A 23,938-nucleotide genomic window follows, 5' to 3' on the forward strand; every position below is an offset into this window, starting at 1 on the left:
ATGCCGCTGGGAGCATAAGCTCCTGGTAGGGCCACCCAAGTCGGACAGGTCAAAGGTGATAGGCCAGACTAAGAGGGATACCCTGGTCCTCCAGGTTGGGGGTTGATCATGGGGCTAACAACCATATATCGGAAAAAGAACTCGTTACGAAACTCATAGACAAGAATAGCCGGACTGATGACAATGGTAAACGACCCACGCGAGGAAATGGAAGATGCAAATGGAAATATGATATGTATATAGCAACATGGAATGTACGAACCCTGAATAAACCAGGAGCCCTAAACAGTCTGAAACAAGAAATGGAGAAATATAATATTGGAATAGCAGCAATTCAGGAAGTCAGATGGAAAGGAAATGGTGTTTTTAGGAGTGGTAGATATACAGTTCTGCATAGTGGTGGAGTCAGAGGTACAATAGGTGGCACAGGCTTCCTAGTGGATGACAGATATAAGACAGCAGTTTTGAATTTTAAACCTGTAAATGAAAGAATATGCACTCTAAGGATGAAGGCCCATTTTTTCAATATCACGCTGATGTGTGTGTATGCACCTACAGAGGAGGCTGAGGATGAAGAGAAAGATATTTTCTATGGACAATTAGAACAAGAAATAGAATGCATCCCAAGACAAGATGTAAAAATCATACTTGGAGATTTCAACGCTAAAGTGGCTAAAGAAGAAGCCTACAGGGAGACAGTTGGGAAGGAAAGTTTGCATGATGAGTCAAATGATAATGGACACAGGCTAATTGATTTTGCCATGGGAAACTCGATGGTGGTGAAGAGTACATGGTTTCAGAGAAAGAATATACGGAAAGCCACTTGGTATTCACCAGATGGTGTCACCTTGAATCAAATAGACCATGTAGTAATTGTCGGAGACATGGATCTGACATACTACAAGTTGACAGTTGTAGAGGAGCTGATTGTGATTCGGATCATTACTTGGTACGGGTAAAATACAGGCAACGTATTGCAACTTACAAATCTGCTAAGAAAGGGAAAGCTCCAAGGAGATATATGGTCTCAAAATTGAAAGATAAAGAAACTGCACAGCTATATGAATCTAGGATGGAGAAGAAATTGGAGGCTAAAGAACAAAGCTGGGCAATGGAAAACATCGAAGGAAAGTGGATTTTATTGAGCGATGCATTGCAGGAAACTGCGGATGAAGGATGAAGTACTAGGAGTGGAAGTAAAGACTGAAAGGCAAGGATGGTTTGATGACGATTGCAGAAGAGCAATTGAGGAGAGAAATGAAGCAAGGAAGAAAATGTTTAGCAGGAAAACAAGAACATATGTGGAAGAATTTAGGAAGAAGAGGAAAGAGGCAGACAGAATTTATAGGAGAAAGAAGAGAGAGGCAGAGAGGACAAGGATTACAGATTTGGAGGAACAATATGATATGCAAGAAGTACGGAAGTTCTATGGGAAAATAAAGGACGTACTACAGAAAGGTTTTCAACCACATGCTGTATTCTGTAGAGATAAAGAAGGAAACATGATTGGGGGACGAGACCCGATTCTTGACCGATGGGCAGAATACTTTAGTGAACTGTTGAATGTGGCTGCAGAGACGGTGAGATTGGAAGAAGAGGATGGGCAGCCTTGGCAGGATCCTAGCCTAGATTTAAAACCAGTGCTTGTACCATCTATAGAAGAAGTGAGGACAGCAATTAAGTACTTGAAGAATAATAAGGCTCCAGGAAGTGACAACATTTCAGCTGAGATGATTAAATACGGGGGGTGAACACTTGACGCAACTTGTTCACCAACTAATTGTTGAAGGTTGCCGAAACAGAACAAATGCCAGAACATTGGAGCTTAGTGATTATTTGCCCAATTCATAAGAAGAAAGGTAAAGCAAATTGTGAAAATTATAGAGGTATAGCTTTGCTTAGTGTGGTTTATAAGGTCTTAGCCAAGGTTTTGTCTATGAGACACTCCACTAGTTGAGCAGATACTAGGAGACTACCAAAGTGGCTTTCGACAGGGTAGATCAACAACAGATCACATCTTCCCTGTCAGGCAAATAATGGAGAAATGCTATGAATATAATGCGGATGTGCATCAGCTGTTTGTGGATTTTCGGCAGGCTTGTGATAGTGTGAAAAGGAGGAAACTGTATCAAACAATGATGGACATGGAGTTCCCAACTAAATTGATAAGACTGGTACAAATGACCCTAACAGGTACTAAATGCTTGGTTAAAATAGAAGGAAATTTTACTAAAGAGTTTGAGGTAAACCAAGGTTTGCGGCAAGGGAATGTGATATCTACCCTGATCTTCAGTGTGGTTTTGGAGCGTGTGATGAGAAAGGTGGAGGTCAGTAATCCAGGTGGTACACTGTTCAACCGTGTAACACAGAATCTGGCTTATGCTGATGATGTTGATATGCTGTCTAGAAGATTGAAAGACCTAGAGGAAGGACTGGATAGATTAGAAAAGGAAGGAGGAGAAATGGGCCTAAGAGTGAACCTGTTTGCATCTAGAAGAACCGTAATTAGGGAAGACAAGTGCATAAAATTAAATGGGATTAACTACGAGAGATGTGAAAAGTTTAAGTATTTATGAGTGCTGGTGACATAAGATAATGATATGAAAGAGGAAATAAAAGCGAGGATTGCTGCAGGCAACAGGGCTTACTTAGCTTTACTGAAAGTGTTTAGATCACGCAGCCTTGGTAGAAGATTAAAGTTGACAGTCTATCGAACAGTATTACAACCAGTGGCAACTTATGGCTCTGAAACATGGACAATGACCAAAGTAGATGAAGAACTGTTGAACAGATGGGAGAGAAAAATACTGAGAAAGATTTTTGGCCCAGTGAAGGAAGGGGAATGGTGGAGAATAAGGAAAAACAAGGAAATGGAAGAACTCTATGGACATCCAAGTATCATAACCGATATAAAAAGCAACAGATTAAGGTGGTTGGGACATGTGGAGAGAATGCCAGATATTTCAGGGCTGTCAAGAAGATCTATAAAGGAAATCCAGATGGTAGAAGATGAAAAGGAAGACCCCGGAAAAGACGGCTGGATGATGTGGAGGAGGATTTAAGAAAGATGGGAATAAGAAGATGGAGGAGGGGTGCAGAAGATCGTGAAGATTGGGCTACAATCGTCAGAGAGGCCAAGGCCCTATAAGGGGTGTAGCGCCGAGGAGTAAGTAAGTAAATAAGTAACTTGGGATACAAAGCATTCTCCAATGTACTGTTTGAGTGTCTTCTCCCTATTGTTCAGAGAGAGACTGGGTCATATCAATGCGGATTTATCCCAGGAAAGTCAACTATAGATCAGATCTTCACCTTAAGGCAAATTTTAGAGAAGACAATCAAATTTGGGATTGGCACGCGTCACCTCTTCATTGATTATAAAGCAGGATATTATAGTATAGACGGAGAGCAATTGTATTGTTCTATGATTGAAGTGGGAATTCCTGGAAAATTGGTAAGACTGGTAAGAATGACAATGAGTGAGACACGAAACCGTATAAGAATGGAAGGAATTATGTTTGAGACATTTGTAATTCAAAATGGGGTATGGCAGAGAGACGTGCTGGCATGCCTCCCTTTTAATGTTGCCTTGGAGAAGGTGATGTGAGGTGCAAACCTCCTGAATAGGGGACCAATTTTCTATAAATCAGTGCAGATACTTGCCTACGCTGATGATATAGTGGCAAGAACTCAATAGGTAATGCAAGAGACATTCATCACCCATGAAGAGGCCAGTAGAAAATTGGGACTGAATATCAACCAACAGAAAACTAAATATATGGCTGCCGGGAAAGCATGTAAGGAGAACATGCCAGCCTCAGTAACGGTGGGCAATTACACCTTTAAAAGAGTTGAGCAGTTTAAATATATGGGATTGACAATCACCTACTCAAATGATACATCATATGCAATTAAACAAGAGATTAATAGCAGCCAACAGGGCCTATTTTGCTCTAACAAGACTTCTCTCCTCAAGGCTCTTGACTTGTACTACCAAATTAACCAACTACAAAACACTTTTAAGACCTCTGCTTATATATGCCTCAGAAACTTGACCATTAACAGCAAAAACTACTGGAATGCTTCATGCCTTCAAAAGAAAGATATTTCAAAGAATCATCAGCCCAAGCTGTTAAAGAGGAACATGGAGAAGAAGGTACAATCATGAACTGTACACCATTTATAAAGTTCCACCTATTATAAGAATGGTGAAATCAGCCAGATTGAGATGGGCTGGGCACGTTGCATGGATGAGTGATACGGAAGTATCTAAAAATATATTAATATATTATATTATATATTAATATAATATATATTAAATGGAAATCAGGGGGGTGGGAGGGGTAGGGGGCAGAGAGTACAAGGCCGACTGAGAAGTTGATGGACGGACGGACGGATGGACGGACTATAAAAATTGGGTAGCTCTAGCATTGGATAGAGATAAATAGTGGAAGATTGTTGAAGAGGCCAAGGTTTACAATGAACTGTACAGCCGTAGAAGGTGATGTAAGCGGCATGTTTTGACCCTCATTGCGCAAACTGTATATTGACGCGGTCAATATTAGTTTAACATATAAATAATGCGCAGTAGAGTTTTCCACCTATTCAATACTAAGTTGTATTTACAATATTTACATTACATGGGACTAGTTTCAACCCTACTCAGGGTCATCATCAGCCATATTCAAACATACACAAAATACATGGCAAAATCCTTAAAACATGTTTTCTAGCAGTAAGAGTCGTATGAAAAATATAATTTTACAATATGAAGTGTGGTTGAAATGTTGCAAATGAAAATGAAATATTACGTGTGATGTAGGTGAGTAATAACTAATACAAGTACATTATACATGCTAAGAATTCTGGAACAAAAGTACAAATAAGGTGCTATGTTGTTAAAATTTATAGACTCGTGGAATTCAATAGGTCCTGGTGATACATAACGGTTGTGGACCGAGTGCTATGGCAATAAGAATGAACACAAAGTAAACTGACACATATATAAAAATATACAGGTATGTACAATGTCTGAGTAACAAAATGTGTAGTTGATACTCTCTGGAAGAAGAGTCGACTAAACACTGTATCAGCTTAAGCGGAGAATTTGGCAGTTGGTGTATTGAGTAACCAAGCCGTGTTGATGGGCTGCATGGTTGATTGTTGTGCAGAATGTGAAGTTTTTGAATTCTTGTTGAGAAGAAAGTAGACACTGTGCATGGTGATATTAATTGGTGAAATTCTCAGTTCATAGCGGAAAACAAATTGGACCTCGCGCTGTGATTTGTGTAGCTTAGCCGATAGTGTGTGTAATGTAAATATTGTAAATACAACTTAGTATTGAAAGGTGGAAAACTCTACTGTGCATTATTTATATGTTATCTCAGTTCAATACGGTCCGACTCGTTGGCTGAATGGTCATCGTACTGGCCTACGGTTCAGGGGGTCCTGATTCCCAGCCGGGTCGGGGATTTTAACCTTCATTGGTTAATTCCAGTGGCCCGGGGGCTGGGTGTTTGTGCTGTCCCCAACATCCCTGCAATTCACACACCACACATAACACTATCCTCCACCACAATAACACACAGTTACCTACACATGGCAGATGCCGCCCACCCTCATCGGAGGGTCTGCCTTACAAGGGCTGCACCCGGCTAGAAATAGCCACATGACATTAAAAGTTCAATACGGACCAACAATATGAAGTTCATAACTCTTAACAATATTAGTTTCCCGGAGGAGGTATAGGACATTGTTTCAAAATATGGCCGAAACCTTCACACCTGCATTTCACAGATAAATTATTTGGAAGGACCCGATTAGGTTGTGTTTTATTTGCATTTGATTATGAGGAAGGAGTAATAGTCACAGTTGATGATGGCAATGATTTAAGTGCTGGTGGAGGCACATTGGCAATAAGATGTATTGCTGTAAGTATGAAGGTTATCAGCTTGGGCAATGCTATAACACTGGAATATGGTAGTTGGAGGAGCAAAGAGATTAATTAGTAGTTTCAATGACAGAGAAGTAAAAAACTGTACAGTGAAAACCAGAGTGACCAGATTAATAGGTAGTTTGAATGACGGAGAAGCAAAATACTGTACAGTGGAAACCATTTCGGCTGGATGAGTGGCAATGGCCAACATATCACTAAAAGTAATTATAGTATCTAAATAACCATACGTGGATTTGTGTGGATATCTGTAATGAATTATAAATACATTACTAAGGCTATACGTAATCTCTTAAGGTACAAAATGATGAAGGCATTGCAAAACTGTTACCACTCTTGAAATCTCTTCATATTCTCTAGCCAAAATTTACTCTCAAAGGTAGAATCTTTGGATATAATAGATTAAGTAATTGATTAAATGGATCTAGTTATGTAAGAAGGAAATTCAGAGCTAAATAAAGCCATTATAATAAGCTTTTCAGGATCCATGGCAGTTAATGGGGACTTGAAGCAAGTGTTGTTGTATAATGCGGAGCTTTATTGAATTATTAAGAATTATTAAGAGGAGTATTGCCATGTGATAAAAGGGGATCATTAAGTTAGTTCAGAAATGTGGGGGACATAGGGCTTATTTGGTATGCAGTTAAGGTTTAGTTTCATTTCACGAGGCATGTTTTTTAAGTAAGTACCGTTTTGATATAGAAAAAAGGTAATGCAATTTTTTTAAATTCTATTTTTTATATGTAAGCCTGTACCTTAAACTACTTCTCAACATAAGTTCCAAGCATATTAAGGCACTTGTCATATTGTGAAACCATCTTCTGAATTCCATCGTCATAGAAATCTGCCACCTGATATGCCAGCCACTGCAGCACGGTCGTTTTTCGGTCATCATTGTTGTGGCACTGATTTCCTACATGCTTTTTCAAGCACAAAAACAAGTGTAGTCACTATACGAGATCAGGACTATACAAAGGATGATCAAATTGTTCCTAACCAAATGAAGCAATGTGGTCGTGGGTTCGATTAGCTGTGTGAGGTCGCGCATTGTCATGAATGAAAAGAACCCCCCTTGTGAGTATGCCATGCTTTTTTTGGTAAAGTCCCACAATAAGTCTCAGCATTTATTGTGTCACCTCAGTGCAAAAAAGTTACAAGCAACACATCCTGCCTATCCCAAAACACAGTACACATGAGTTTGCAAGCTGAAATTGTTTGCTTGCACTTCACTTTCTTGGTTGATGTTGAGTGTGTCTCCATTCCATGGATTGCTGTTTTGATTCTGGTGTAACATAACCCATGTTTTGTGGCCTGCTTAGGAACGCATCACCTTCATTACTGTACCGCCCACCGGGCGAGTTGGCCGTGTGGTTAGGGGCGCACAGCCGTGAGCTTGCATCCGGGAGATAATGGGTTCAAACCTCACTGTTGACAGCCCTGAAGATGGTTTTCTATGGTTTCCCGTTTTCACACGAGGCAAATGCTGGGCCTGTACCTTAATTAAGGCCACGGCTATTTCTTTCCCACTCCTAGCGCTTTCCTATCCCATCATTGCCATAAGACCTATCTGTGTCGGTGCAACGTAAAGCAGGTTGTAATAAAAAGTAATTAAAAACTATACCGCTCAAGGAAAGTCAAAGCACTGCTTATGCGCTTGGTCTTGTGCACCTCGTTCTGCATCCTCAGTATCCAGCGCGAGCACAACTTCCGATAATCTAAGCGTCCTGACACAATTTGATGAAGAACACTCCTTGAAATTTCAGGCAATGCAAAACTTAATGATATAATCATAAAGCATCTGTTTTCTCGACCCTTTGAATCAACTTTTTGCACCAAGTCTTCAGTAATGACAGACAGTCACCTTCTACGCTTCTCGTACGATATAATTTCTTATTAATGTTACTACGTCTCTCATCGTGGACATTAGTATGGCCTTCTTTACATGCTGTAACCTATTTTGTTTCCATTCTTTCACTTGTAGTGTGTTCTCCATACACTCCACAATGGTTTTCACATCTTTTGCATTTAGAAAACAAATCACAGCGTGTACTTCACACTTCTAGGACCATTAATTGTCAGTTGGCATTTTCAATACACACAAACCTGAATACAGGCGAATGTTTCTGTAATGGCATTTCTGGCTAGCCTACTGATGTACATACTGAACACACATGCTCTGAACGATAACCATATTTAGAAACTTACTTTAAAAACATGTTTCGTATGAATGGGGAATTCAGGGTTTGGTTGACTAGTTGGCATATCAATTGGATGCTGCATTTGATCGCGTAAATTTTTGTTTTTCCTGGAACTATTTGTATTTAAGCTCTCAGCATGGGATTACTTTCATCACCTGGCTGCTCGGTGCTGCGGGAGGAGTATAGCACCAATCATGCTATGAATGCAGGCTTCTAGTTAATCGGGCATAACTGACAAACGGTTCAGTGAATTTTACCAAAATTTTCAGTTTGTTATTAATGCATAAACACACAAACAGCATAAGTTGCTAGAATTACCTAAGGTCAATGAAGTGGAGGAATCTTGTAATACTTCCAAATCAAACAAGGAATATGGCTGAACCAAATACAGGAGTAGCTAGTACCCAGTTTTTTTGAGAAATAAGATCTCAATATAGGGTTTGGTACTATGCTCATAAACATGTGCAATGCAAAAACAACATGTATTTCCTCTACAGTAACTGGTTCCCATTCATTTACCCTCAATCGGAACTGAAATAATATACCATGTGACCACATGTGTAGTTGATCAAAGATATGTGCCTGTTCTACTACCATCTTTACGAACTCGACAGTAAAAAAAAGCCACTGTAAGTTTTCACAGGATATAAGCAGTTCTTTGCAGCATTCTGAGGCCCATAATCTGCCGAAAACATTTCTCTTTGCCCTCTGTAATTATCCACGTCTTCCCACACAAACCCACCATCGATAACATTATGGCCGATATTTTCTCGTGTATCAAAATCAACATCAATGTCATGAGCACTACTTTCACTCTCAGATTCTATATCCTAAGTCATCGTTTAACTAAACTTTCCGTATCACCATTCGCTAAAACATCGTTAATTTTCAAATTTGCGATTACATGAAAACGTTTAGCTGCCATGATGTCAACAGAACTTGTTTTTTTTAAGACGTGATATATCATACATAATCGATAAAAACTCAATAGATTTACACATCAAATTAAAGATCGATGCTTTTCCTATAGATATATCTTGCTACATTTGTAATAATTCAAGAACTATTCGCTGGATAGAAGCACAAAGCAGAAGCTGCTATGCACGTGCAATGTATGTCACTCCACGGCAGAGAGCGCTGGGGAGTCGGTGTGCAGTGTACAGCACTCCACATTGAGTGGTTAATTCATGATGGATCGGAGAATTTTGATCCATAAGGTTGATATTCAGTAGAGATTGTGTTTGAACTATTTGTTAGTGTATGTTTATGGTATTAGGCAAGATTTAGAAGATTTATAAAATCAACCAACAAGTGAGACAGTGTACAAACTTATTAATTATTGGTATAAATACTTACTCTAATCATAGACCATATTATTAAGCAAGAATTTGTTTTCCTACAATCGTTAATTGAAGTGATGATTCAAATGAACAAGTATAAATGTTCCCATTATCATTGTATATCTCCTATCATTTTTATTTGAATAGCTCTGCTACGATTTTGTAACATCACTACCGTTTCGCTCCTAGTAGAGTCAGCGATAGATGAATAATTCGTATCTTTGAAAGGATTTATGAATCATATGATTTACGAACCCACTTGCGATTATAAACAAATTTACAGTGGAAGCTACTGTAGATAGAAAGACATTTACCCAAGAATAACTCCGTGGAGTGGAAAGCAGAGAGCTGGGGAAACTCGAGGAGTAACAAGAATTTCACTCTTTATGTATATTTTTTGCATTTCAAAAATATATATTCTTTGGCAATATGACAATACTAGATCTCAATTCGTTTTCGTTCATTGATACACAATTCGTTAGTGTAACGCTAAGTTATTTTGCAAATATTGAGGTTATATTAGTCTCTGTGACACTTGACCAAATCAAGTTTCATTACTATAGCTAATATTGACATGTTATGTTTATGAATAATTGGCAGTTAGATTTAGAAATGACATCCTTAGTTTGTTCTTGTTACACTTTTTTTTTTAAGTCTCCCATGGGTATTGTACTGTATAACCTATTAATAGAATTTTTACATAATTCAAATAGCTTAAGTTACCTTGAGCCTAAGCTTTAAGTTTTCCTCAAGCTTACAAATTTCAGTTCCACTAAATCTAATGATGTAGAAAAGGAGGGGAATCTAAATAATATAGAAAACGGAATGAAATCGTCATCAAGGAATGCACAAGTTCATATTCATACTTGTTTCAAACAGGTCGGGGATAAAAGTGAATCAGAAATCATCACCAGGCTATTCACTCCTTAACATTAATTAAAGAAGGAAAGAATGGTATGCTAACTTTGCAAAGTTTCACCATGGAGAATAAATATCCCAGGTCAAAAATCGATCACGATGACTGCAAACGAGAAAATAAACATGAGTCTCTCATTATTGTTCATTCTTGCCGAGTCTCTCATTGTTCAATCTTGCCTAAAGTTTCCACAGTTTGATGTCCCCCCTGAGAACCAGCTCAGCGAATGGACAGAGGGTCTGGAGCACCTAGGAAGCAGGAATTACCTGTGCACAAACATGTCAGTCAATTTATAGGTGAGTGGAAAATTCGCAAAAAAGCAGAATGAAACATGTGACAGATGAAAAGTTACGTCAGGTGTAACGTCAAAAGACAATGGCGAATTGAGACCACTTGGCAGTCAGAGGAGTGCAGAGTATGCATTCGCCAGCGATTTTGACTGGAGGTAAGATAATTTTCTTTCTCTTGATGCCAAGTCCAGACGGTGAGGTACTGTGTTTTACTTCCCAAATAGTAAGATATAAGGAGACGTATAAGGTAGGGGTTGCAGTACCGGGTGAGTTAGCCGTGCGGTCAGGGGCGCGCAGCTGTGAGCTTGCATCCGGGGGATAGTGGGTTCGAATACCACTGTCGGTAGCCCTGAAGATGGTTTTCCGTGGTTTCCCATTTTCACACTAGGCAAATGCTGGGACTGTACCTTAATTAAGGCCACGGCCACTTCCTTCCAACTCCTGGACCTTTCCTATCCCATCGTTGCCATAAGACCTATCTGTGTGAGTGCGATGTAAAGCCACTAACCGAAAAAGGAAGTTACAGTTCTTTTGAACTCTGTATGGGACGAAGCATCACAAAGTGACCCTTGGCTTTTTATATAGGGCTGGCAACATCCTCATCTGCACTTTCATTAGCTGTTATAATGTTTCCCAGATGGTATAAATTATCAACCCTCTCTATGATTTGTCCATCAACCTGCAATGGTGTGGTGTTGCAATTTGCTGTCTTAGTGTTGAATACTTCCTGCTTGGTTCCTTGATCTCCTCAGTTTCCGCATTAACCCCGAGATATTTGCAAATTATCTCTCCATCTCTTCAACTGCTCTTCAGCTTTTTAGTCTTGAAGTTCAATTTCTGTATCTTTGCAGCCGTGAGCCAACAAGCATGTATTTGGCAAAATTCAGTTCCTCCGGGCATGCAAGATTCCACTGTATATCCAACCGTCGGTTCATTGCTATAGTCACGACAGGCAGGCTTCTGAGAGGGCCGCTCATATGATGACCAGATCAGTATATTACGATTAACTGCAGGACAACGAATCACCACTCATCCCTCTACGTGTTGTTCATTGTCCTCAGTTTTCTGACCACACAAGCTTTAATATAATCCAGGATATGTAAAATGATCTGAGTAAGCACCGACAGAAGTGTAATGCCACGCCAGTTGTCACGGACAGATAGCTCGTGTTTCTTTGGAAGCTTTATTAACAGCCCCTAACTCCATTCATTAGGAAGCTCCTCTTTTTCACAAATGGCTGTGAGCAGTGGAAGCAGCATATCTATAGTTGTACTGGGGTCTGCTTCAAGAGCTTCAGGAATTACATTGTCTAGTCCTGCAGCTTTGCCATTTTTGGGTTGTTTGATGGCTTTGAATACTTCCTGCTTGGTTCCTTGATCTCCTCAGTTTCCGCATTAACCCCGAGATATTTGCAAATTATCTCTCCATCTCTTCAACTGCTCTTCTGGAGAAGAAAGGAGGTTACCATCCTTGTTCTAAATTGACTTACTGCTGTCAAATTTCCTGTTAGCAAGTTGTCTTGCAGTACTATAAAGGGTTCTAGTATACCCTACCTCTGTTGCAAGCTTAGCTTCTGTGACTAGTTCATTTATATAAAGATCCTTTTACCTCTGCAGAAGGTACATTTTACTGTTCGATTGATTGCATGGTAGTCCTTATACCCCTTCTTTAGCTTCTCTTGTTCATGCCACAGTTTTTTTAGCTTTGGCAACTTTCCTTTCTCGGATTAAGTTATAAATATCTTGTAATACCCATTCAGGTCTTCCTCTCTGTTTGATCCCAACTACTGCCTCACAAGTTGTGCTGAAGGCTAGCTTAGCCTTGTTCCACAGTTTGTCATTATTCTCAGTTTCTCCAAGTTTGGCCAGTTCCTCAAATTGTGTCCATAGTTTTATCAAACTCTTCTTTCAGCCTGTTGGTGTTGTATTTGACCTTCTACATCTCTTTGGTTTTCTAAGTGTTGCTGTTTTTAATGCATATAATCGCTGTGACAAGATGGTGGTCACTGCCAACATCTGCTCCTCTTCTGTTTCTCACATCAAGCAGAGAGCTCCATCAGTTCCTTTTTTATCATGAAGTGGTCAGCTGGTGAAACCCAGGTCACCTTACGGCATTCTCTATAAGGAAAGATTGTACCTCCTGTAACTAATCCAAACATGCCACAAGAATCAATAAATCGCTTTCCATTATAATTTCATGTCCCTTTACCAAGTCTTCTAATAGTATGTTCCAGGACCGGGCAAGTTGGCCGTGCGGTTAGGAGCGCGCAGCTGTGAGCTTACGTCCGGGAGATAGTGGGTTTAAGCCCTGAAGATGGTTTTCTGTGGTTTCCCATTTTCATACCAGGCAAATGCTCGGGCTGTGCCTTAATTAAGGCCACGGCCGCTTCCTTCCAACTCCTAGGTCTTTCCTATCCCATCGTCGCTGCAAAACCTATCTGAGTCGGTGCGACGTTAAACCAATTGCAAAAAAAAAAAAAGTATATTCCAGGCCTTGATTTTATGCTTCAATCTTCACATTCAGATCTCCCATTGCCATCACGATGTCCAATTTCAATACACTGTGCAAGATTTCATGTAGTTTACCACAAAAACTGTCTTTCTCTTCTACTGCAGCCATCTCAGTGGGCGCATAGCATTGCACTATAGCGATAGGTCTTGCTCCGGATGCAAATCGAGCAATGATTCGTTTTGATATGGGGTGCAATTCTAACAAGCTCTTCTTTGCCATGTTACTCAAGAACAGGGCTACTCTGTCACTGTAGCTATCATCTCAACCAAAATATAACAAGAAGTTTCCACCTCTGGTTTTAACTTCTCCAAGGCAAGTCCATATCGTCGCACGGAAACTGAAAATTGACAGGTGATATCGTGTCGTTTCTCTAGTTATTTCTTCTAGTCTCCCAGTCTGCCACATGGTCTGAACATACCAAAAACTAATTTGAGTGTCCTTTTTAAAACCAAATGTTGCATCTTTAGAATCCGTTGGGATATTTCTCATTTTGGTTTTTTCAATTTTGATATTTGAGTTCGGTTATCGGCCCAAGCCAAATGCGGGGATGTCCCTTACGACTCCCAGGCTTGCAAGAGTTTTCTGTAGAGGTTCTCCCCCTTAGCCTTTTAGGCATCCCTTCCTCACCCACAAGGCAGTGGTTGCTATCCTATTTACCCAGGAAAGCAAGGCTGCCTCTTCTGCCAGCTCCGCCATACCAAGATCCACTCTTTCTGCCTTGAACACCATTGGGGATCGCTAAAGAGCGATAACACAATGAAAATTATAACATTAACAATGATAACTCCCAGCCTTGGAATCATTAAGTGAGTGCTTTACAGCTGTTCCTTGAGAAGCAGATAATTACCCTCAAGTGTTAATGCTCACCACCACCATTATGTGCATAGAATATCACCAGTATACTACAGGGCAAATGTAATTATACTGAGGCACTGTTGCCTGCGTACCATTCTGTTCTGTGGAGTGATTGTTATATTGAGTAATAGGATTAGCATGAGGTGTATGTAATATATTGTCTGATTGGACAGTTGCACCATTCTTCTATCAGTGGTATTTATCTTTTCAGTATCCCAGATCTGCAGTGAGAAATAGTGGTGAGTGAGTTCTTGGTTCCAAAGTAGTTGAAGGTTTTGGGCAAAGCTATAATCTTTTACCCCGATTGTTCATAGTTTGCATGGATCATTGACATAGATGATGTCAACTTGAAGGAAACGTTGTAAGCTTGCATGAAGTACTTTCAAAATTTGCAAAGAAAAGAAGGGCAGGAAGCTCTAGACTAAAATATTGGTGACTGGAAAGATTAGAAGATGAAATTTCAGTTAGAATGTACAAAGTTTAGGTAAACTAGTGCAGGTATTTCTTAAGACATTGGAATGTAATTAACATATGTGTATTTGCTGTTGGTTAAGAGAATGCTGTTGGACCAAAGTGGAGTTTCTTACTTTCCTTTCTTTTCCTTTCTACTTCTAATGAAATTGCTTTCAATTAAATATGAGTGTATTCTCCCAGGCTGAAAATATAGGCTATGTGCATAAACCAACTTCAGTGGAAGGTCACTTGAGGGAACAGAGGATAATAATAATCTACTTGGTCATGGAGGGTAAGAGAATCGGCACTTGGCAACTCCTATCTTTCAACATAGAATATATTTTATCGGAGGACTTGCCTGGTCAAAAGTGACATTCAGAGAAGCTTTATCAACAACCTTATAACACATGCATGTACTCTACTATGGTCATAATTACCGAAAACCATTGTTAAATATAACTTTCGAGTGTAAAAAATAAGCCTGTTTATATATTTCGTGTTTTGAATATCTGTGCATTTTAACCAAAGTTAGGGCAATTAATAATGAATGGTCTGTTAGTATAAAATAGTAGTAATTGTAAACACAACCGAAATATTTATGCGATATTAATAAAAAAAATAATGTCTAAGCTTAATTCCGTGGTAGTTGATACTGGGGATGAGTGAAAGTTCCCCTAAAAAGGAGAAAGTAAAGTCTGATAATAAAATATTGTAAATAAAAGTTTTCATTTTTATGTTTATGTCGTTACAGTGTTATAAAAACTGTATTCTATGCAAGTTGTTTTCATGAAATCTCTTTAGCTTTTTCTGTATCCTTTCTGTGACCCTTCATTGTTTTTAAAGGGAAATGGTCCCTGTGGGTTATAGTCATTTGTATTACACTGTATTGGCAAGAGGGTGCAACAGGGCAATGCATTTTACCAGAGTGTAAAAAAACCTTGTCTGGAATAAGGAAGTACCAAGGAAGTGTAAAGTGATAATGTCCAAAATGTTTTATGCACCTATATTGACCTATGCAGCTGAGACCTGGACAATGAGAAGTAGGGAGGAGAGTAGAATTCAAGCCAGTGAAATAAAATACCTAAGAAGTATGATAGGAAAGATAGATTGAGAAACAAAGATGTGAGGAAGGAGGTTGGAATGGAAGACCTAAAGAAAAGAATTGATAGGTATAAACTAAGATGGTTTGGTCATATAAAGAGGGAGGAGGAGGAGGAGGAAAGAATTCCAAAACAGATGGAGATAAAGTTCGAGGGAAGGCAAGTGAGAGGGAGACCTAGAACAAGGTGGATTGATTCAATGAAGAGGAATGCAAGAAGAAATCTGGACTGGGACAAAAAGATGGAAAAGAAATATTGGAAGAAGAAAGGAAGTTGGAGAAGTGCCATAAACGCCCTGACCCAATAGGCGAAAGGGGAAAGGATGATGATGTATTAACGATCATTACTCATTCAGTTTAATTTTTTACTATGTTTTACTCAAAAAAAAAAAATGAATTGCCTCACTAACATGTTCTGTTCCTCTGCCATTGAATATTCTGAACCCTGCCCATCTGATCTACCCAACATTGGATTTTTTTTTTCAATTTGCTTTACGTTGCACAGACACAGATAGGTCTTATGGTGACGATGGGACAGAAAAGGGCTAGGAGTGGGAAGGAAGCGGCCGTGGCCTTAATTAAGGTACAGCCCCAGCATTTGCGTGGTGTGAAAATGGAATCCCATCGTCACCAAAAACATATCTGTGCTGGTGAATCATTAACACACTAGGGAAGAACAACAATTTTTCATCAGTTACATATGAATAAGTTCCAGTTAAGAAATGCATTAGGTGAAGTATCATTTTGCAAGCAATTAATTCAGCAATATGTCTTAAAATTTTTCAGAGAAATGATATTCATTCTAGAAATGTGTAAATCTGACTTTTTTGGTGATGCGTGTCATAATGCTCTTAGCTATATGAAGTCCTGCTGAAACATTCGGATTTCATTATCAAACAGATCTGCTTTAAAAATATCTCGTTCTGACAGTCCAATGTCTTCCATTTTCCAGCCCCCATTTCTTCAAAGATATCAAGATATCTGCCTTGGCTTTACTCAAGATGGTTATGCATGCACGATCTGGAGGCACGCTTGAAGTGATGGGTCTGTTGCTGGGGAAGGTGGATGCCAACACTATGATAGTTATGGATTCCTTTGCTCTCCCAGTTGAAGGCACAGAGACCAGAGTTAATGCCCAAGCCCAGGCATATGAATATATGACTGCTTATATTGAAGCAGCAAAACAGGTTAGGTGTTCCTTTTCTTTCCTTTTCTTTTTCTTTCTTTTTTAACCTTGCCACACGTCATTTGTCAGTTTTTGAAACAGTTGCTGTTTCTAACATAACCAGCTGGCTTTTTAGGTTGGACGTCTGGAAAATGCCATTGGCTGGTACCATAGTCATCCAGGCTATGGTTGTTGGCTATCAGGAATTGATGTCTCGACTCAGATGTTAAACCAGAACTTCCAGGAGCCATTTGTTGCCATTGTAATTGATCCTGTAAGGACGATTTCAGCTGGAAAAGTATGTCTGGGTGCATTTAGGACATATCCAAAGGTTAGCTTTTGCTAATGAAGTTACCTTACATGATTGTGTTTCTGAATGAAAAGTGTGATTTTTACCATTTACATCTTCTGTTTGTCTTTATTAGGGATATAAACCTGCCAGTGAAGAACCATCGGAATACCAGACCATTCCTCTTAACAAAATCGAGGACTTTGGAGTTCACTGTAAACAGTACTATGCATTAGAAGTTACTTATTTCAAGTCCAGCCTTGACCGCCGTCTTCTTGAGTCTTTATGGAACAAGTACTGGGTGAACACACTGAGTTCATCTAGTTTATTGACTAATGCTGACTATGCAACTGGACAAATATTTGATTTGTCAGATAAACTCGAGCAGTCAGAAGCTGCTGTAGGCAGGGGAGGTTTTATGATTGGGAGTGGAGAAGATAAGCTCTTGAAAGCTACTAAAGACAGTTGTAAAACCACCATAGAAGTTATTCATGGTTTAATGGCACAAATGATTAAGGATAGGCTCTTCAATCAGTTTAAACCAAAATGTGACTCATAAATTGCAAATTGTTTGAGAAGTTGTGGAGAAATCCTTTTTTTTAATATTTTTTTTTAAAATGAATATACCTAAACTCTGTACAGTCTGTCACATTTTGATCCTATTTCCTTTCCTAATAATATGTTGTGCTCATTGACGTAAGTAAATGTTAACCAGATATCACTATTCTTTCTCCATGATTGTACTTCCAAATGAATTTTTGCTCTGTGCCCACGAAGGCGACATACAAGCTATTGCTATGAAACAGAAGACTGTCAGAAAACATTGACTTAATGTAGCAGTTGACTGGCTTTCGTCTTTCTTCCACAATGGTAATCTGGTTTCTGTCTGTCTTCCCTGTAATAAAACGTCCCTTCAAATTATACTTAACTCATAGGATACTGATATCAGGTTGTTCAGCATGAGTTACTGAACTGAAATCTAAGAATGTCCACTGTTGAACATTTTTCAATTTATAAATTATTAAATATGTTTCAAAAATCAGGGAGCATGGGGAGCAGTGAGACACATCTTTTTCTAGCATACAAAAACAATATGAATTTTATTTTCTGAAAAATTATTCATACATAATAACAAACCCTTATACTATGTTTACTGAAATCACCTTCGAAATACTTTTTTTTTTCTTTTTTTTTTTAAGAACTGTTATATGGTTGACACTGTATGCATACAAATGTCATCAAGTGCACCTCCTCTAAGTGTTTCCCATATCCCCTGTGGGTGGGGGACGCAGATGAATACACACACGGTATCCCCTGCCTGCCTGTCGTAAGAGACGGATAAAAGGGGCGACCAAGGGATGATTGAATTAGAACCATGAAACTACTTATGATTAGTACCATCATGCGGGGAAAACTATGGCTCGCCTTTACTTGCGAGTAGTACCACTATGTTTGGGAATAGGTTTTGTGATTAGTAGCAGCAGAGAGCAGTTCACTGTGGATTTCCAGTACCTGTGATTAGTACCACTATATGAGCGACACCGTTGGTCTGCGTTGCCTATGATTAGTACTCACTTTGTAAGGAACACCACAGGATAGTATGAGTCCCTGTGATTAGTACACCTGTCTGAGGAACACCATTGGGTTTGTGTTGCCTACGAATGGCACCATTGTGTGAGAAACACCATAGGTCTGTATTACCTGTGCGACGTACAGTACTCGTGAGTAGTGCCATGATGTTTGGAATACCGTGAGTCTACGCTACTTTTGTTTAGTACCGCAACTTGAGAAATACCATGGTTCTACTTCACTGACAATAAGTACCATTATGAGGGGCCGTTGACCTGGATTTTGGACCCCTTTAGGCAACAAGGATCATCTATTCAGGACTTTGCTTTGGAAGCAGTCCCTTCGTCAGTAATACTATTGTTTTAATATAGTTTCTGGGAAGGTGAGGCATTGCGGGTCAGATCTGCTGATTGTTTTAAGTTCATAATCATTCTTTGTCATCTTTTTGAATTGTAGTCAGTGGATCAATTTTGGAATTATTTTTAACTTTCAGTATTGTGAGTTGGGTCCGCTGATTATTTTAAATTCATATTTATCCTTTCATTCATCATAACGTTTTGAATTCTAGTCAGTGGATGAATTTTGGACTTTTAAATTGTCATTGCATTTCATCTCATTTAGTACCAGTAGGGACCGATGACCTAGATGTTAGGCCCCTTTAAACAACAAGCATCATCATCATCATCATCATCCGTGTTTCCCATAGGTGGGGCACATTGTGACATGTATTTGGGGTCAGTGTGACAAGCTAAATATTATTAGGTTTACTGGATATTTATAAGGCTGAAATCCATATCATATCTGTAATAAGACTGCTGCCTTTTCATACCACCACACTGTTGTGGATTTGGCGGGATCATCTTAATATTACTGATGGGAAGTGAAGAAATATCTCAGACATCTGGAAGAACAAATATTTCTTTCACTTTTGAACTCGCTGAGCTCGATAGCTGCAGTTGCTTAAGTGCGGCCAGTATTCAGTATTCGGGAGATAGTAAGTTCGAACCCCACTGTCGGCAGCCCTGAAAATAGTTTTCCATGGTTTCTCATTTTCACACCAGGCAAATGCTGGGGCTGTACATTAATTAAGGCCACGGCCGCTTCCTTCCCACTCCTAGCCCTTCCCTGTCCCATCGCCGCCGTAAGACCTATCTGTGTCGGTGCGACGTAAAGCAACTAGCAATTTAAAAAAAAAAACTTTTGAACTCTTTCTCAGAAAACTCTCTTCCACATCGTCTTCGTCATATATTTGCTTTGTGACAGTTCCGATAAAGTACAGATTTCTTTTGCCATTTTGGAAGTCAGTCGGTACATACTGGTAATGACCAATAACAGGATCCTCTAGATGCAATGAATCATCTGTACTACCAAACAACGCCATCTCATCAACTAATTCTTCGTTAGAACTGTCATCATAAACCAAAATCCATTTCTGTCCCTTTTGTGTGTTATTCCTTTCATCGGCTTTGGGATAGCCTCTTATGTCCTAGAGTGTAACAAATGAACTTGTTGTGGTTCCCTGCAGGGTGTAGTTGGGAGTAGTTGAAGGTCATTGTTGGAATAAGGTGAGAACAAACCTGAATTTGCAATAAATGTAGAAGGTACCACAGCTTTCTGGGGCCTGTCAATAACAGAGCTTGGAAGAAGTCTGTCTTCGTGAATATATTTTGGTCAAATGGGAAAATTCCACATTTCTTGAATTCTGCCATGATGTTTGTCGGTGTGAGTGTGTGTTGGTGTGCACTACCTCCACAAGAAGCAATTTTATTTATTTTCATTGGTTTCTCTGTATATTGCATTAACCAAGCGTCAATGGTAACATAAATATGCAAGATAAAATGGCTTGAAAACTCCAACATCCAGTGGCTTTAGTTTGTTGGTTGTGTGTTGGTGGATCTTTAAAGGTTGTGATACCATTATCCTTAGCCACATTTAGTACATTAATGGAAATTTGACTCTCATGATTGTCAAATATTAAGAGACAGGGATTTTCCTTCGAGCTGTCAGAGTGCTTTTTGAAATGTTTCATCACATCATAAAACAGCTCAGCATTCATCCATCCAGACAGTTATGCTAGACCTAGACTTCCAGTAGGTCTGTCATTGAGCATGTGCTCTTTAAAATGTACCCTTGGAAAAACTAAAATGGGTGAAAGACTCTTCCCTGCAGCACTCGATATGCAGCATGTTGTCACCAATACCCCGTTTTCAGTACTTGTGTCCTTAGATACTTGGACGTTAGATACTTGTTTCATGCCCTTTTCGGCAATAATTTTTCCATGTTGCTTCTGTCTGGTTGTACTGATATGTGTTCCATCAGCAAATTTTGGACATTTGAGAATAACATCTTCCAGGTTGTCATAAAACACTTTCACATTATGCTGCCTGTTGCTCTCAATAGACTAAAGCCCTCAGGTCTCAGACGATCAACAAAGGTGTTATTTTATCCAAATGAAGTTTTAAGACAATAGGCTAACACAAATGTCAAGTGCATCTAAGTGGTCATTTTATGTAAATGTTGTGTATTTGTGTGATTGTTCTTTTAGTATCACAAGCCATTTCATATAGTGTTTTAAGCATGGCCTAAGGACTCGTTAACTATTTTAATCTTAGTATTTAGACAACACGGTTGAAGATGCCTGATATATTTAGGCAAAACATTCCCCGTTGGTCCATTATGTAACATCACTTTTGATTTCTAATAAATCATAAATTATATTGAAAAGGTGGACTTCCATGAGATAATTCTTTCATGAGGTTATAAAATATGAAATTTATAACTTGCAATGTCTGGAATGCCACATTTAATTCTTTTGCCACAGATTGAATGCCACATCCAGTTATTACCAAAGAAACTGCCTTTTATGCATTCATCAGTACATGTCTCTATCCGAGTGTCTCTTTTATGCATTTGTGGCATGTTCCTGAGACAATAAGTTAACAGAACTAAAATTATTGCTTGTATTGCTGAAGTATCGTATAAGCTTTGCACATAGTACGTTGTTGGGAAACAGCGAAACACATCCGTTTCATTGTTCCACATGAATATTTTTTTAAATGAATGCTGAATTACACCAGTTCATATTTAACCTTTAGAATGCCAGACAATGATATATCATTGTTTGGGACTTGTGCGTATAGTGCCAGCAACAAAATATCTTCGTTTGAACAGTGCACCTTACTATCTGCATTTAGCATGATTATGAACAGCAGATGCAAATATCTTACGTTTTGTTTCCATAGAGTAAAGAACGTAGTTATATCACTATGCAGCTCATTTCTTCATTTATTTACGCACATTGGATTTCCAAATTTAATGTGTTTCTCTGGTCGTGTGACAATTGGCAGTTATGTACCTAACTGTAATTACTAGGGATAAGAATTTCTCTTGCTCGAGAGTCTCGAGACAAATAGCCAAAATCTGTAGAATCTCATAAAGCATCTTGAAAGTGAATAGATCTGCACTCTCTTAAGCTTGTTTGCAAATTACAACGAAATGTTAGCGATAGAACTTCTTGCATGAAACGTGGCATTCAGGTTATTTTAAATGACCTTGTTTTTGGTTGATCTGCCATGGAACACATGGAATATTTGCTTTGACCTTATATTTAAGTTCATATGAACACAACTGCTTATTTACAGAAAGGAATGACAAAGAACAAAATGTAGTTTATGTGGTCTTCGAAGAAAAATTCACAATAATAATCAAAGAGGAGTAGGTGGGCCATGAGCTCAACAAAGTAGTTATTCGGCTGTGAGATATCGTCCCTGCTCTGGCAAACTAACGAATCTGCAAATTGCCAAAAGGTTAGGAGAGCTGAAAGAATTTGTGATTACTCATGTGAAATCAATTTTTATATTTAATTATTTGTTTTATGTGTTAGGCATACAGAACGAGCTGCAGATGTGAGACTTTGCCAGAGGGTAGACAATATACAAATAACAAAATATAGACCAGAACTTCAGAACTACAGATTCCTTAGTTTGTCAGTTTCGCTAGTTTGCCAGAGTGGGGACGATATCTAAACATCATTTTAGAGGACGTAATATTTATTATGAAGTACGTCTAGTACATATGTAATGAGAATTGCTTAGTATGTGTTTCTGGCGCAGAAGTCACCGAATCAAATGTCTGCTCCGTACTCGCTCGAACAGACTCCCACTATCCCCCGTTTATTGAAGATAATACATTTTACATACTTGTACACATACCTATACAATGGGTAACATTAACATTGAATCGTACAATTATGTTGGCTTGAAGAATCGGGCGACGTGATCTTGCTGTCATTGAACTTTGAGGTATTATGTAAGTGACTATTGGACTCAAACTTGTTAGATTAATAATAACATAATTTTAAATATATAATGCAATAAATGAAATATAAACTTACATTTTAAAACACTTTGTCTTGAAAATATGAAAGAAATTGCTTGATTTACATAAAAAAACTTAAACACTTCCAGTATTGGCACTTACAGTATTTTAACTAGCATGACTTTGACTTATTTCACTTAATAATTTTTGGCACAACAATGACAAAAAAAGTATTGTTTTCCCTTGAATAAAGTTGTCTGTTCCTCTTCCTTTAAGTAGTCTATGATTTATCTTGTCTTTCTTACAAACTTTGTATATATGATTATAACTACTTAGCTGGAAAAGAAAAAGAAAGAAAGAAAGAAAAATACAAACAACTTTTAACTTTACATTTTACATGCATACAACAGTGTATTCGCAAAAGTGACAAAAGGGAAGGAAAATGACATTGCAGTTTATTTTGTGGGACATTCGTGAAATATTCCGAGGCCCATGATTTTTTCCTGGTAGCCATCAAAATGCACTAAAAGTACTGTATTGCATTCACACCAGTCAAATGAATAGGATTAAGTAAAATAATGGATTTTTCTTTGTGTATTATTTCCAGTGAATAGAAGGCCGAACTTCCATTCATGAAAGCCTGTTGTGAGAAATGCATTGAGAAGTTCTCTCTCTTATTTTCCATCCCTAGTAATTACCTACTGAACTACAGAACAGATACTTTTCACATTTTCTGTGTTTATGCAGTTGGATGGCTGCATTGCACAGGGACTTCCACATTTTGTCTGTAATTTTAATTTTGAATGATTTTTATTGCTATTTTCTAATTTGATTTTTTGTTTTTAAAGTATTCAGAAAATGTTTTTTTTAAATATATTTTGAAACTTAACAGCTTTGTAATAATTGTCGGTGGTAAGTACATACCATCCTCAACATTTCCTGCAAGTTTGAAGTCAAAATATTCAAAATTGTAAATTATGTGGTGC

General features: G+C 38.5%; 1 protein-coding gene and 1 long non-coding RNA gene across 4 annotated transcripts in view; one reads left to right on the forward strand and one right to left on the reverse strand.

Moving 5' to 3' along the window:
* The window catches only part of LOC136864601 (COP9 signalosome complex subunit 5), a 139,288-nt gene extending 120,891 nt beyond the window's left edge, over nucleotides 1-18,397 (forward strand). For 2 of the 3 annotated variants that reach the window (XM_067141820.2, XM_067141821.2), the window contains exons 4-6: nucleotides 16,565-16,799; nucleotides 16,914-17,108; nucleotides 17,203-18,396. In XM_067141820.2, the coding sequence (XP_066997921.1) occupies nucleotides 16,565-16,799; nucleotides 16,914-17,108; nucleotides 17,203-17,625 (853 nt within the window). In that variant the 3' untranslated portion in view covers nucleotides 17,626-18,396. Of the gene's footprint in view, nucleotides 1-16,564; nucleotides 16,800-16,913; nucleotides 17,109-17,202 lie in introns of all 3 variants that reach the window. The other variant, XM_067141819.2, reaches the window with a different exon arrangement.
* The window catches only part of LOC136864602 (uncharacterized), a 91,864-nt gene that overhangs the window by 60,478 nt on the left and 7,448 nt on the right, over nucleotides 1-23,938 (reverse strand). The gene's annotated exons all lie outside the window — the stretch shown is intronic.

The sequence above is a fragment of the Anabrus simplex genome, chromosome 2 (genome assembly GCF_040414725.1).
Source record: "Anabrus simplex isolate iqAnaSimp1 chromosome 2, ASM4041472v1, whole genome shotgun sequence".
NCBI classification, from domain to species: Eukaryota; Metazoa; Arthropoda; class Insecta; order Orthoptera; family Tettigoniidae; genus Anabrus; species Anabrus simplex.